Source organism: Podarcis gaigeae (assembly GCF_964106915.1).
Source record: "Podarcis gaigeae genome assembly, chromosome: 12".
Lineage (NCBI taxonomy): Eukaryota > Metazoa > Chordata > Lepidosauria > Squamata > Lacertidae > Podarcis > Podarcis gaigeae.
The window spans coordinates 27,835,247-27,851,833 of NC_139688.1; the positions used below are offsets into that span (position 1 = coordinate 27,835,247).

Genomic DNA, 16,587 nt, shown 5'->3' on the forward strand with positions numbered 1-16,587 from the left:
TTAGTACTAAGGAATAACATTTTCCATGTTGCGAGAATCCCAGAAGCAATGCAAATACTAGAATCAAGTGCCCCACGAGCTTTAACAGGATGGGATCTTAAATCAGTCATTTATTTGCTTGACAGATCCACACATGGTTCCAAATTGTCTAGGGCTGTTCTTTTGGCAGGAGTAATAACATTGAGATTTGGTTGTTTACAGAGATGAACAGCAAATAGTTTTTTTTGTAACACTGACTTGATTTTCATTGGCTGTTTCTGCTGCTCTTTCTTTAATCCCCCCCCCCTTTGCACCTCCTGTTTGCATTTTAAAGCTTTTACCCAGTTCTACACTTTCCACATCTAGCAGAGAACAACACAGTGCTAGGCAGGTAAATGCGCAAGAGTTGGATTTTTGAACATTGTGTTTCCTACTGTAGTGTTCCTTATTGTTTGGCTTATTGAAGAGCAGTTCCCATGGGAAACATACAGCTTACGAAAAGGGTCTATGAATTTAATTTAGCCTTCTTGTAAAGATGATATGATAATCTAGCATCTCTGAAGACCTCAAACAACTTTGCCAATAATAATAATAATAATAATAATAATAATAATAATAATAATAATAATAATAATTTGGTATGCCCTTTAGGCCAGTAGAATAAAAGAATGATAGAATTGTAGTGTGGGAGGGCACCCTGAGAGCCATAGAGTGCAAACCCCCTCCCGCAATAAGCTGCCTGTGTTGGGGATACCATTGAGGAGGGTCAACCCCACTAAATTGAAAAGGAAATGTTTTTGAACCTTTGAAGACCGAAGACATTAATAATTTTATTGTAAACTTCTCTAAGTGAAAGTCTGTCATCTCAGCCCGCACACTGCAGATGTGTGTGCTATAAAGAAACACAGATTGCCTTAAGTATTCTTCCATATTCAGTTGCCCTTGTAACAGTTGCACGCTATTTAAAATATTCAGCCTTTTCCATCATTCAAGCCGATTTGTTTACTTCAAGCCACTTACCCAGTGGGAGTAACTTGGCCAATGCACAGGTACATTAGCTTGAGTGGCTTTTGAATGATAGTTAAGGTCTGTTCTGTTGAATCCAAAGCAAAGGAGTGTCTTCCTGAACTGACAAATGTATTCCTGGTGTGAAACACATACCCATATTTTGACAATATAGTTGAAGTTGACCCTTGAAATACATGTATGTTTCTTAGTTTTCATGCTGTAGTTTTGTCAACTGAGCAGCTCTGTCTGGGTCTCTTATAATTCCCACTGAGTTTAAAATGTGGTAAGTTGCAACAGGATGAGCTGGTATAATTCATTCCTCTAATGGAATGGCTTTGGGTCTTTGTGAACCATGACACTGGAACATTTTCTGCTTGATTCATAATCACAAATGTTTGTGTAGGTGTAACTTCACTGAATCTTTTCAAAAGGAAATCTTCCTTATGTAACTAGTTATCTTAGAGCACGAAGGTAATTGCTACTAAGTAGCAAGTACAGTTCTTCATTCTGATTTACATTAAAAATTTGTTCTTCATGTGGCAAAGGTTTCTGGTGCCATTTGATGCCATTCTCACAAAGAATACAAAGCACAAGGCTTCCCAAAGTGCAATATTAAGTATTCTGGAAAAAAAATTATCCCTTAATACAGTGGATAATTCATGTGTCCGGTATGAATTGTGTGTGGTCGTTTTAGTGTATGAAACTTAGTTTTTCTTTTTATATGAGTGCAATGTTGGGTGTGTTGCTGCTGCCTTCCCTCCCCATCCCACCTCTTTTTCCATTTTTTATTTTGATTGAAATACCATGTCATGCTGAGCTTTAATCCAATGTGGCAATGGAATGTAGGCAAATGGGAAAATTCTTTTGTATTATTTGTATGCTATCCAAATTGTCTTGCTTAGAAATTCCCTCTTACTTCCAGTTTGAAACGACAGGACTGGGACTCAGCAGCAGCCGGCTTCGAACCACACTCAACAGAATACAGGAGAGCCTGATTGATCTGGTAAGTTGTAGGACTTTGAGTAATTGAAATGGAAGAGTAATAGGAATTTCTGCTTTGCATTGGTTGCTGCACCAGATGTACACCATCCTGAGTAATTGCACTAAATCCATGTTAGATTACAACAACACATGGTTTGTGGAGATGGCTCTGAAGACGGTTTGGTAACTTCAGCTGGTGCAGAGTTCAGCAGCCAGGAAGACGGCTTGAGCATATTACACCAATCCTGGCTTGACTGCCCTGGCTGCCAGTTAGGCCCTCTTGTTGGTTCCTCTTGACCCATACCACTGGGTGATCCACAATAATGAAGAAACTTGGCAGAAAACCGAAAATTGGCAGAGGAAGCCAACCAAAAAGCTGAAGAATTAAAGCAGGAGGTAAAACCATTGCATAAGCAGATTGGAGAACAGCAGGCCTATCTGTCTATGATAGAATTACGGGCTCGGGAAAATAATTTGAGATTGAGGTCAATATTAGAACTTGAACAAGGGAATTTAATTGAGTTTCTGACAAAAGAATTTTCCAAGTTTTGGCCTTTGGAGGAAGAAAAGGACTTTAAAATTGTGACTGCTTTTAGACTTGGAAAATTAACAAGGAAAGACAGGCCCAGAGACTGCTTGATTACCTTGAGATCTAAGGAGGAAAGAGACAAAATACTAGGCCTACATTACGAAAAGTCACTTGAAATTTTGGATAGAAGAGCAGAGATCTCTAAAGATATCCCAAAACAACTACACCTACACTGAGTTAGCAAGATTGCTGAGGAGCAACTCAATTGTCTTTAGGTGGGAATTTCCCCAAGGATTATCTTTTACATTCAGAGGGAAGAAGGTGAAAATTAAAACAGCCGAGGATAAAGAAAAATTTTTGAGTGCCCACGGAGAGGACCTCCAGAAAGGGATTGAAAGACCTTCAGGGTCTGGACCATCGCCTGCACCTACACCTACACCTTTGGGGTCTGAAGATCAGGAGAAAAAGACACCACCAGCAGAGGAATAACAGATTTGTCCAGGATGTCTCTGCAACTTCTGAGTTGGAACATCAATGGCGCCAATTCCCCGGAAAAAAGGAGAAGAATATTTCATGTATTGAAAAAAGAACAATTGGACATTATTTGCTTGCAAGAAACACATGTGACTAGGCTCCACAGAAAAGTGTTAATAAACAAAAGATTAGGCCAAGAATTTATCTCTTCGGACCGAGTTAAGAAAAGAGGAGTGGTGATATATGCAAAGGAGAGCCTGTCACCAAAATTTTTATTTAAAGATGAGCAAGGAAGAATTCTGGCAATTGAGATACAAAACCAAGGAGAAAAGTTTTTGATATTAGGAATCTACGCGCCAAATGAGGGGAAATCGGAATTTTATAAGAAGCTGCATGAGATAATGCTGGACTATCTGAACTATGACAACATCATTATGATGGGAGATATGAATGGGGTGGCATCAACCAACATGGATAAGTCATATAGCCAAAACGTGACAAAAGATGGCAGACTACCTAAAACATTTTTTGAACTGACTGACAATATGGACTTGATTGATATATGGAGGACAAAGAACCCCCTGGGAAGAGAAGGAACATTCTTTTCTGAAGCCCAACTGACATGGACAAGAATCGACCAAATATGGATAACTAGAGGTCTGGCACCCAAGACAAGAAAAGTGGAAATCTGCCCAAAGACCTGCTCCGACCATAATGCCGTAAAGATGGATATGAGACTAACTCCAACCGGCTCCTTCAGATGGAAGATGAATGACAATTTGTTTAGAGATCAGGAGATTACTAAAAAGGCCCAAAAAGCTTTGAAGGACTATTTTGAGATAAACTTGAACACTACGGTGGAAAAAAGAATCATCTGGGACGCAAGTAAAGCGGTTATGAGGGGGTTTCTGATACAACAGAACATCATAAAGAAAAGAGCACAGAATGAGAAAAAAGACAAGATCTTGGAGAAAATTAAAGAATGTGAGAAGAAGTTAAGATCGAGACCGAAGTCAAAGGAGATTTTGAGAGAAATTAAACTTTATCAAGCACAATATTCTAAATTGATAAATCAGGAAGTGGAGTGGAAAGTTAAGCTAATGAAACAAAGATCATTTGAATCGGCAAATAAATGTGGAAAACTGTTAGCATGGCAGTTGAAAAAGAGACAAAAACTAAATACGGTCACAAATCTAGAGATTGAAGGAAGAAATATTCAGAATCCAGTGGAGATCAGAAAGTGTTTCCAGAGATATTTCAAACAACTATACACTCAAGGGCCGCAAAATGAGGTTGAGATAGAACAATTTTTGATAAAGAATGGTCTACCAAAGCTGTCTCAAGAAAATAGAACAATCCTGAATTATAAAATAACACAACAAGAGATTGAAGAAGCCATTCAGAATATGCAACTGGGCAAGTCTCCAGGGCCAGATGGGCTTACCTCCAAATATTATAAGACATTGAAAGACTACCTGATACATCCATTAATGGAGGTTTGCAATGAAATTATGGAGGGGAAGAAGGCACCGGAGTCGTGGAAAGAAGCTTTCATCACATTGATACCTAAACTAGAAACTGAAAAGACACAACTCAAGAACTACTGGTCTCAAGTGTGATTATAAAAGCTGTATGTTACAGTGCTAAAATGGCTACCCAAAAGTTAGTCTAACCACTTTTGCCTTGCCATCTCTCTCTCGTCCTCTGAGAGCATGTTAGCTGCCAGTGGAAATATTTGATGGATGTTGATTTATTTGTTTGTGTGTCTTTTCTTATAGCCAAACACCAACCTAATTTGGCTGTTGTTGTTTTTAGCTAAGACATTATTCATACCACCGTGATACACTGCATCTCTTTTATGTCAGCAGCTGGTATAAATGGGTCTCCTCCTTCCAGGAAGAATTGAATCTACTGTATAAGAACCACGGTTTAGCCTGTCAACTGTTGAAAGAACGTAAAAGCACATATCCCTGATAAGTAATGTGGTACCAATTCTGTGGTCACATTCTGCAATGGAATTAACTAGGCAGGTTAAATGGAGCTCCTTCTGGAAGGGGAAACCACAAATGCAACAGATCAATAAAACCAGGCAAATGCTTCTTTCCTCAATGGAGAGGGTGACAAATTATTTACCAGCTCTGGTGCACTGCTGTTTGCTTTCAATAGAATGGTACTAGGGAACAGAACAAGTTCCTGGTTCAAGCATAATAGAGCTGCTGGCAACCTTGGAGTGGCTTTATCTTCGTTAATTTGGAGGTCGTTTTGATATAGTCCCCCCCTCTATGGGTGTGGCTTCATAATAAACCCAGGTGTGGACAGACGCATATAGAAAACACATTGGAATTGAAAACCAAGGTGGATTCTCCAGGAAAGATATGTAACCAGGTATGCTAGATTCCTGATAGCTCCTGCACACAGATACCTTCTGTGAAACCCATGTGATAAAAGTGCTTTGTAAAGCACTACAAGTCCATAAACTTCTACATGGGGGAAGCTATGGCTTCCTTTTTCCGGAGAGGGTTCTGTGTGTCTCTGTTCAATTAACTTTGGTTATGTGAGCAAAATTTCCTTCCATTACATCCTACAGTTTCTGGGTGGTGATCGCCTTTACTATGCATGCTGATTCATTACCCCCACCCCTTCCAAAACTGAGCTTGGTAACAGCCACCTGATGGGAGTTGTAGCTCAGTACATCTGGAGGGCAGTAGGTTGTGGAAGGCTGGTCTAAAAGGTACTCACCAAGGTGGGTTTTTTTTTTTTTACTTCCCACAGTATATTTAATCTATACATTGTGTTTCAGCCTAGGGTACAGTTTTACTTCTGTGACCAAACAAAAATGAGAGCAGTTAATATGTAAGCGGAGGAGCTTGTCAGAGCAATGGGATTTCCAGGGGTAGAAACAGAAAGATGGACCTTAGTTTTTTCCATATGTGAGAGAAAATCTTATTTGTTTTTCATTTAGTTTGTTTTTCATTACAATGAACTTATGCTGTACATGCTTAATGGGGGGGGGGGGACTGCTCTTACAAGATCAGAATTGGAAACCTTTCCCCATAAAGTCTAAAGGAAATGAAAGATCAGAAAACCTATCAAAATTGACAGCGTTCAAATTTAAGAATCCAGAGCTGCTAACTAGATCCGTCTTAAACCTGGGCGAGTAAAAATGTCTTAAGTAGTGGCGGATGTTCATCAGGGTTGTGGCTGTTTATGCCACCAGGGCAAGGGAATTTTCAAAACCAAGACATTACTACAGAGAAGGCTTTGTCTCACATCCCTATACAATCAGCCACGTTTGCCAAGGGGTAACAAGTTGGACTATCAAGCCATTCCTAAAGTACTTGCTGCTATATTTCTCCATGTGTACACTGTACATGTGGGGGGCAGGTGGGGGGGGTGAGTCTGTCTTCCCTGTTCCCAGTTTCTGTGTGCTCTCCAGCACTGGCATTTGCATGTTCAGCAGAACATCAGGAAGCAGAATCTATGTGCACCTGTAGGTTCTCCCTTCTGACAGTTTCCTGAATGCACCAGTGTTGAGGGTAGCAGAAGGCTTAACGACCCCATTTGCACATAATGGTAAGTCAAACCATGGCTTAGGGGGAGCCAAGCACATATGCAGGTTCCTGCATTTAAGGTGGTAAGTTCTGAGGTCCTCCCTTGGTTCTGCTGCCACCACAGCATCTATGACTAAGCCATGACTTGGCTTGTGGTTGCATCTATACCTAGGCAGCTCATGGCTTGTTTGCTTCAGATAAACTTCGAGTGGTAAACTAAAAATAATCTTTGGTTTATTGGCTTGTGGTTTTTGTTTGGAGCAAAACAAAGCACAAGTCTGGGTCTGGGTGTAGTGCTAGCTCAGAGTAGCACAGCTCCAACAGGACTGGGGGAGCTTTGCTCCAGGAGTCTGCTTGTTCAACCTAAGCCATGGTTTGGCATAGCGTCAAGTTAGAATTGGGTCACTGGATGCTTGACTATGGCATTTATAAGTTTTCCTAGTAAATTCTAGGGACGCGGGTGGTGCTGTGGGTTAAACCACAGAGCCTAGGACTTGCCGATCAGAAGGTCGGCAGTTCAAATCCCCGCGACGGGGTGAGCTCCCGTTGCTCGGTCCCTGCTCCTGCCAACCTAGCAGTTCGAAAGCACGTCAAAGTGCAAGTAGATCAATAGGTATCACTCTGACGGGAAGGTAAATGGCATTTCCGTGCGCTGCTCTGGTTTGCCAGAAGCGGCTTAGTCATGCTGGCCACATGACCCAGAAGCTGTACGCCGGCTCCCTCGGCCAATAAAGCGAGATGAGTGCCGCAACCCCAGAGTCGTCTGCGACTGGACCTAATGGTCAGGGGTCCCTTTACCTTTACCTTAGTAGATTCTAGGCTGTTCTCTGTAGCAGATTTTTTAAAAACCAGAAAGTTACCACTGACACTTTACAGCTCTCTAGGAAAGATTTGTGCATGTAAAATGCTGTGATCCTTTATTCTTTCTATTCCTTAATTTTCTGAGAAATCTTGCATTGGCAATGACGTCTAGCTATTACCTTTTTGACCAACTGTATTTTGGATGGCTTCCTGCTCAGTGTTGACTGTGAATTGCTCCATTAACTTTAATAACTCTAATTTTGCTTTTAAGTTAGGCAAATTCTTGATCAATTTTGTCAGTGGCAAAAAAGTAATGAGTTGCATCAAACAAAAGCAATTTTGGATCCTGTTACATTTAGATTTGAGGGAGTCTGGCATACTCTTTATGAATTAAGATAACTCTAAGGTCATCTGTTCGCAGGAAAAGGATTGAGAATTTAATTCTAAATACAGATAATGATAAGGGGGCCTAATTCTTTTAATGCACCTTCTAAAAAAGTGGAAAATAGGTAATTAAACCACCTCTGGCGTCACTTCACCTCTTAAACTGTTCATCTGAATATCTTCTTCCCTCTCCCACATTGGAGAAAGACTTCAGTTTTTTATTTCAGCTTTAATTTCTCACATTTCACCATGAGGTCCCAGGACAGGTTATATCAATTTAAAACTACAACACTGAAACTATTTAAAACAAATTATAATCACAAAGATAGGGTGGATCTGAAAAATATGTATCTCAGGTGTCAGAGGCTAGGGACATTTAATAGAGGCGTCAGAAGCATCTCTGGGGAGCGAATTTCACAGCTTTTGGGCTACCACAGAGAGTTCCCCCTCCTGGGACACCATCACCTTGAACTACTAGGGGCAGTAGAACTACCAAGAGTCCTTCTCCCCAGGGGGTCTGAAGGGAAGGAGGTGGTATTTTCAGATATTGGGGGGCTAAATTATTTAGAGTTTGAACCCCAAAATGAGCACCTGGAAATTGACCTGGAAACTAACCGGCAACCATTAGTTGCATCAGTAATATGGCTGCTACATTTTGAACTAGGTGAAGTTTCCGAGTCAGAAGGAGCAGCCAACGTTTTTTGGTAGCAGATTCCAGAAATGTAAATGGCGGCTTGATGATCAAGTAATGTATCAAGCCCAGTCATTTAGATATTTGAGTTTTATATTGAACAATTGGTTCTCCTAGAAACAACAGCAACTGTTTAAACACCAGTTTGTCAGTTTCCAAAAAAATACTTAGCAAAGAATGACAACTGGAGATCATTGTGTTGAATATTTTGTCTTAGTTCAGTTATTCCATGAGGCCAAGCTCTGAAGAAATGGCCAAAATCGCATTTGGAAATCTTGCAGGGTGAACTTTTGAGGGAGGAAAGTAGGACATATCTGCTGTTCTCGGAGCTAAACTTGGGTTGCCATCTATCGCAACCAGAGTTGAAAATAAGTTAAATGGATGGTAACATCCTTTCAAGCTATGCCGGATGGAAAATGAAGGGTGGAGTGCTGGGCACAGAGATGTCAAAATAAACTGGCAATTGTAACTGTTGAAGGGTTTTTGGTGTTAGGCCATTCATTGTTGTGACCTGACGGAATGGGTTTCTGGCAGTGATGTCCACAAACAGTTATGGCTATGAATAGCATGTATTTCTTGTGGTGATGTTGCAAGTTTAAGAAAGATCACATCAGGGCACATTACCTTCAAATACTGACCCTCCTTATGTAGGCCTTTTATGGATTTTAAGTAAGACCATAGTAGATACAGTGGTACCTCGGGTACAGTGGTACCTTGGGTTACATACGCTTCAGGTTACATACGCTTCAGGTTACAGACTCCACTAACCCAGAAATAGTGCTTCAGGTTAATAACTTTGCTTCAGGATGAGAACAGAAATCAGGCTCCAGCGGCGCGGCAGCAGCAGGAGGCCCCATTAGCTAAAGTGGTGCTTCAGGTTAAGAACAGTTTCAGGTTAAGTACGGACCTCCGGAACGAATTAAGTTTGTAACCAGAGGTACCACTGTATCTTGAAGGGATGACTACTGGTATTCCAATGTAGGAGTGAAAATGTTTATTGTTGTTGTTGCCGCCAAATCGAATATACTACTAATTACTTTATTTATTTTACCCATTATATGTCGATCCATTGAAAAAATCTGGTTGCCTGTTCTGTCTCAGTATTTGAGTTAAACACCACAAGATGCTGTGATTGAGATACTAAGAATAAATTGTTTTTATAACTTACATGGTGGTGGTGTTTGTACCAAATGTGTTCCCCCACAAACTAATTATTTTAATGATTGAGCTTAATTGATTAGCATATGTAGCCATCATGACTGATACGAATTTTGTTCATTATTGTCAGGGAACTGCCATCGGAAAGGCAGGAGGTGGAGGGGCTCTCAGAAGTCAGGAGAGACTCAGCAGCAGAGGAAGGCACCAGCAGGGGGAGAGTGGGAGATCAGAGAGAGAGGGAGGCGAAGGAATGGCTCAGGGAGTCTTCTAGCAATAACAGCGGAGAAGTCTCAGGACCTCCCATAGGTACACCCACTCCTCGCCGGAAACTGTCGCGCCAAGAATCCAGACGACGCGTTTCCGTCAAGGAGCTTTTATGCTGGAGTAGATTCCATAAACGCCCACTGTCGGATTCTGCCAGCGATTGAGGGAGCCATGCTTAAGGGCTCCGCTAAAGACAGAGCTTTGCTAAGCTGAGCAAACTCTGAGGGACTAAGCTTTTACGCACAAGCAGCTCATCATCCCATCACAATTATATTTTAAATTTCATTTTAATCATGGTCAGTTTTATTGCTTTTAGCATATAGTAGAGCGCTTGATGGGTTAGTCTATCTGCAAGTACTGCAAGTCTATCTGCAAGTTCAAAAGAAAGGCACAGTGTTGTGCTCCTCCTAGTTTCAATATCTCTGGTTTATAAAGATAATTGAAAGCTCCTCTATACTGAGTCAGACCATTTGCCAAGCCAGCTCAGTGTTGCCCACGTTAACCGGTTGCGGCTCTCCAGCATTTTGGACAAGGGTCTCTCCCACCCCTACCTAGAGACGCTGGGGTTTGAACCTGGGACCTTCTGTGTTCAGGACCGGTGCTCTGCTAATGACCTTTCCCTTTATGTAGCAGAGCCAGGAAGGACTTCTGCTTGAGACTTTTGAGCAGCATATGCTGGCCCATTAGAGCCAGTAGGGTGCTGCCCTGCCAACTGCAGTCTGCCTACCTGCCTTCTTATTACAACCGCTCTATGGGGTGGGACTGGCAGTTAGCTTCTTCCTCCTTAGCGCTCAGTTCAGTGTTGCCTTTGTAGAACTCAACAGGGAGGAGGCAAAGCTAGAATTAGTCAGCTCTCCAGTCATTTGGCTCTGGCGCCACCTACTGTTGGCCTCCTTGCTTTCCACACCACCAGTGCCAGTGGACACCAGCCGCCATTCCCTTTTATAACTGTTTCTAGTTAGAGTAAACAGTACTGTACTAGACTGACTAACGGTTTGACTTGGTTTCAGGTACTGTCATACGTTGCAATGGCAATGGGAGAATTTGAACCCAGACTGATTATGTGGCCTTTATTTTACCCATCAGGTTTGTTTTGTGTGTTAAATTGGACACTAGTCAGTATATAGGTAAAAAGCTCTTGCTATTTCCAGTTGTGTCTTCAAACTCAGGCCATATTGTTCTCAGTGGAGTCCTTATGAAACCGTATCTTTTTTCTTTCTCATCGATTGTTTTACATTAAACTGAAAGACAACTTTTAGGACTGATAGTAGAAAAAGGGCACATTTGGTTTTGCAAAATTGCTCTTGCCCAGGGGAAGCATTGGTTAGTAAATAAAGCTTTAATTAACATCATCCATCACCATGAAGGGTGAGATATTAGTTCCTGTACTTGTGCTTGTATATTTTGATGGCTCTGCACTGAAGTGCATGCAGATAATTCCTTTGAGGAGACAGATGTAAATTTTTAGATTTTTGAGGCTGAATATAATTAGACTTTAGAAAAGTAGCAGTCTCCTTTTCCTATTTAGCGGGAATAATTGTTGAAGAGTAATGTATATCTTTTGTCATCTACTTGGCAAAACAGGAAGTGGACTAATGAAAACTTTGTGTTATTGTTTCATTGACTAATACTTAGCTGCTAGTATGTACCTTTGAACTTTTGGGGACTGACTTCTGAGTGAAGTTTCAGAAGATTGTGCTACTCATTAATGCTCAAAGAAGCATTCTTAAATTAAGAATTCAGGTAGGTAGCCGTGTTGGTCTGACACAGTGTGTGTGTGTGTGTGTGTGTGTGTGTGTGTGTATGTATTGTCCAGTAGCACCTTAGAGACCAACTAAGTTTGTTCTTGGTATGAGCTTTTGTGTGCATTCACACTTCTTCAGATACTGTATACTTCTTCTTCAGGTATCTGAAGAAGTGTGCATGCACACGAAAGCTCATACCAAGAACAAACTTAGTTGGTCTCTAAGGTGCAACTGGACAATTATATATATATATATATATATATATATATATATAAGCTTGAGTTCTTTGTATTTTCCTGATGTGCTTGTTTAATTATCAAGATTCGTTAACTTTCCACAAATTTCTGTTACCTTTTTGCTCTGGCTATTAAGCTGTTGTTTGTTTGTAAGGTTTTTGGTATGAAATACTGACAGTATGCACATTTAAAACAGCTTGTTTCCACAGCAATGAGCTTTAATCTTTTTTTATGACTAGTTTATGCACCAGTTGAATATGACCCTTATGGATTTATTAAGGTAGAATTTTCTTTGACTTCCAGGAACCTTAAAAGAATTCTCAGTTCTCATGTAACCTTAAAGAGGTTACTTCATTCTCTGGTATAAGTTAGAGAAAGCCTACATTATGAATTCTTACTCCATAGAAGTTGCTGAATATTTCTCCCGGGCTTTATGACTGGGAGATACAAAAGGAAAGTAGTGGTTGTTGTAATTTAGAAACACTACGTTACAAGAAACATTAGGATAGGAGTTTAAAGATGATCCCTGCAAAATGGTGCAAGGGGTGTGTGTGTGAAGTCTGCCTCGCTGTGGAAGCTCCAGCAGAAAACTAACTGCTGCCCTCACTACTAATTAATAAAAATGCTATGTTGGTTGCAAGATAAAAATTAGGTATAAAAGGAGAATTCCAAAATCCAAGTTTGAGACAAGTGCTCTTTGGTGAGAACCCCAGCAGAGATTTAAAATCACTAAATTATTGATGTAGGAACTCAAGAGTGGCTTGTAAGAGCCATGTGGTCCTGAACTGGAGCAGCCAGCTCAGATCTCCTCACACATTAAGCTTCTCAGGTAGAATGAAGGGGAACAAGGTCTTGATTACCTAGTCTCTCTTAAGGTGAGCTAAGCCTGGCAGGACAGCTTACTCTATGGCACAACCCCTTCCTTCATGCATTTATTAAACATGTTGGTTAGATGAGGCTGGTTATCCCACAAAAGCTTGTCTCAAGCTGTTGAACCCAAACTTATTAGAAGGAATCTTTCATATTAACATTCCTCTGTGTAATTCAGTGCGAGTGGAGGCCTGCTACCTTTAAAAAGAACCCTGGGAAATGTAGGATGTGGACACATAACTTGAGTGACCCAAACTCAAGTGGATTTATATACTTGGAATCTCAAGTGGATTTATATACTTGGAATCCAGTTTGTGAGACCAGTAGTTGGCTCAATTTACATCTCAGTTATTTTCAGTATGGTTGAGTAGATTAACAATTTCTATCTCAGGTGAGTCCAGTAATCTGTCTGGGCCTCCACTGTTAGGTTTTATTTTTTGTGAATGGTTAGTTCCAGAATTCTTGGATTATACCACCTGTTTCACAATGTATGTTAAAGAAAGATGGCATCGTATTCCTAGATGGGGTGTGTGTGTGTGTGTGTGTGTGTGTGTGTGTGTGTGTATTACAAATACTGCTAAATGTGAAAAGGAGATCTTCATCAAGTTTGTTCCTGTGCCAGTGGTGAAAATTACATACTCCAAAATCCTTTGTAACGTACCAGTCAATTATCTGTCTACCTCCTTTCTCATTACAAGGAGTGATACAGTACAAAAGCTGCTGAGACTTGATGCTTTTTCAACCTGAATGGCACCTGTAAACCTGACAGTTGCTCAAAGGTCCTTCTTGTTTTCCTGCTCAATGAAGGAGAAAATGAAAGAAGGAAATGTCACTCTTTTGAAAGTGGGAAACACTTGAGACAGAAAATCTCCCCCACCTCATTTTTTGGGTGTTTTTTAAAGGCACAAATGCTAGCTGTATAATGAAAGGCTTTTTGCAACGCCTACTTGCTTTTTGCTATCTCAAAAGTAAAAACGTTTCTCAGTGTATTGTAGAAGCATGGAACGATACCCTAAAGAAGCAAAATGTCATTAAGGGTCAGGCAGTCTGTATATGTCCTCGACATATTGGGTCAATGGGTTGTGTTTGTTCAGGAATTTTATGTCTCTGGATGCTAGAAGCCTGCCTTTGTTCTTTTCTTACTCTATATCAAATCAATTTGTCACTTTGGAGCACTGTTGCTTAGACAGCACTGAATGTTCTCCTCTTTCAGTTTTTTTTTTTGGGGGGGGGGGTCAAAAGCTTGCTTTCAGAGGACCAATATACTTCTTGAAAGAATCCTAAATTCTGTGGATGTTAATCTCCTCTCCCCCCACCCGCCCCATATTTTTCACTCCCATTGCTCTGCTGCTATTCTGGCAACTCCTCCCATCCACACACCATATTGCCATCACCTTCTGTTAGTCACATGGGCAATCCTAATCCCAACTCATCATAAATAGGACGATTTCATGACACTACATAGCCAATGAGATCCGGCTACGTGCTGATGTCACTGAAGACAGACTAAGCCATTAACCTCAATCCCAATAGATGGACACTTTTGCATCATTTCAATACAGCCATAAAAAATACTGAGAGCGGGGGGCTTTTCAATGCTGGTGAAAATATCCACAAACAGTTGGGTGCTCTGATTTAATGTAGTTTATTTGCCACTGTCTTCTTGACACATCTATGGCTTTAAAATTGCAAAACTGCTGTATCCCAAGCAAAGCAGACCTTTGGAAAGTTCGTTTTTCATCACAATCCTTGTACAGTGGTACCTCTGGTCCTCCTAAACTTAATTCGTTCTGGAGGTCCGTACTTATCCTGAAACTGTTTTTAAGCTGAAGCACCATTTTAGCTAATGGGGCCTCCTGCTGCTGCCGTGCCGCTGGAGCATGATTTCTGTTCTCATCCTGAAGCAAAGTTCTTAACCTGAAGCACTATTTCTGGGTTAGCGGAGTGTGTAACCTGAAGCGTATGTAACCTGAGGTACCACTGTATAGTTAGATTGAAAGCCCGGTCTTCATGAATGCTATGCAACCTCTTCTTTATTCATAGACTCCCTTGCTGCCATGGGTGGCTTGAATGGCATTCTGTGCTGCATGGGGCCTCTTCAACTGATGTAGTACCTGCATTCTGCCCACCAACAGTAAATTAGGACAGGAGCAGCAAAGTTGGCTTTTCTCTGTGCAGCAGAGCCTCATTCAGAGCAGCCCTTGATGCAAGGAAGGGCCCTGCAGAGAGGGGAGGGAGATGCTTGGCTTTCCTATCAATGCAGCCCAGGAGAACCTTGCCGGAAAATAATTGAACATTACCTGTTGTGCTCTAGCAAGTCCTTTCCCATGGACAACACAGGCAAGAAGACAAAGGCATCCTGAAGAAACTGGGCAGACCTTGAAGTCATCTCAGTAGCTGAGAGTTCTCCACTGAATTGTGGCCAATCCCCAGAGACAACATGGTTGCGGGATGTCTTCGGGAGAAGAAAAGGCTCAGGGGTAAAGTAAACCCTGCTCACATCCGGAGAAGAGTCCCTAAGATGGTTGGATGGTGCCTTGTACACCTCCTTCTGGTAACTCCTGCAGCCCAGCTGGTGCCAAACATATTGCTCTGCTTCCTTTGGACCACATCAGTGAGGCCAAGAGGACCTCCATGCACACTGCCCACGCTTGCGCCCTGGAGAGGTCACCTTGGTACTGCTAACACAGCGGTTTGACTTCACCTCTGGAGGTGCCCTCCATTGTCTCTCGAGACAGACAGATGCTGACAACAGCAAGATTGAGCTGCTCATTCTGATATAAAGTTTCAGAGTTTAGGAGAAGGACCATAGACTTAGTGGTAGAACATCTTTTTTATGCAGAAGGTCCTGGGGTCAGTTCCAGATAGGACTGGGAAGCACCACTTAATGAAATTCTGGAGAGCCGCTTCCCTTCAGTATATCAACTAAATAGAGAGCTGTAAGGCAGCTTCCTTGGTTCCTGAGATAGGTGGGTCAAGCAGGGAAAATTGGAGGTGTCTCAATCCTTTTGGGTTTCTAATGGAAGATACCTTAGTGAAATCAAATATTAACAAAAGAAGGTTATATACAACAGTGGGACACTCAAGACGGCCCTGCAATGCAAATTGAGAGGAGTTGGGTGAAGTTGGTAGGAAAGGCTAACATGCCAATTCTTTTCCACAATCCAAGCACATGCTACAGTCTCTGTTGTGAGGGGTGGGGTAAGAAATTAGCCCACACTGCCATTTGGAACAGTCCCACTTGCAGCATCTGAATTCGCCACAGGTAAAAATGGCCCACTTTAAATTTTAGTTTTAATACATTATTCCAGTCATCACACACTTGTTCCTCAGTGTAATTTGAAGCAGCCAATAGATTGAAGATCAAAATTGTAATTCTGGTCATGGAGAATCATATCAAAGAAATTGGTTTTTCTAAAGAATTTCAAGCTTCTATTTCTTTGTTTCATAATGGATTTTCAATTTTTCTTTTTAAACGCCTTTGTTATGCATTAGCAGTCAAAAAATTATTGTGCGGTGATTTGTTGCTCACTCGAAAGGTGTTTCACTCATGAACCACATTTCACTTTTAATTTATATTTTTTTTTTTTTAATAAATTTTTATTAGGGGTTTTTACAAAATAAAGTACAGAAATAAACAACCTTTCTTTTATCTCAACAAAGTTTCATAACTTCTTTGGACTTCCTCACATCTCCCGCTGCCATTTTCATCATCATAAATTTTTCCCAGCAATTTATCATCTAATTTGCAAATTTTATAACCACTCATTTAAATATAATCCTCTGTAAATTAGTTTCTCTTAATCTCACTTTACATCCCATTTCGATCCGATTTTGTGGTGGCCAATTATTTATGATCAAACATCCTACTTAACTTTCCGCCAAATCACAATATTTTTGTAAATAAATCTTAAAT

General features: G+C 41.0%; 1 protein-coding gene across 1 annotated transcript in view; it reads left to right on the plus strand.

Annotated features, from left to right (window-relative positions):
* Positions 1-16,587, plus strand: part of VPS50 (VPS50 subunit of EARP/GARPII complex) — an 85,221-nt gene that overhangs the window by 52,515 nt on the left and 16,119 nt on the right. The window contains exon 22 of the mRNA XM_083705253.1: positions 1,910-1,990. Within this exon, the coding sequence (XP_083561379.1) occupies positions 1,910-1,990 (81 nt within the window). The remainder of the gene's footprint in view (positions 1-1,909; positions 1,991-16,587) is intronic.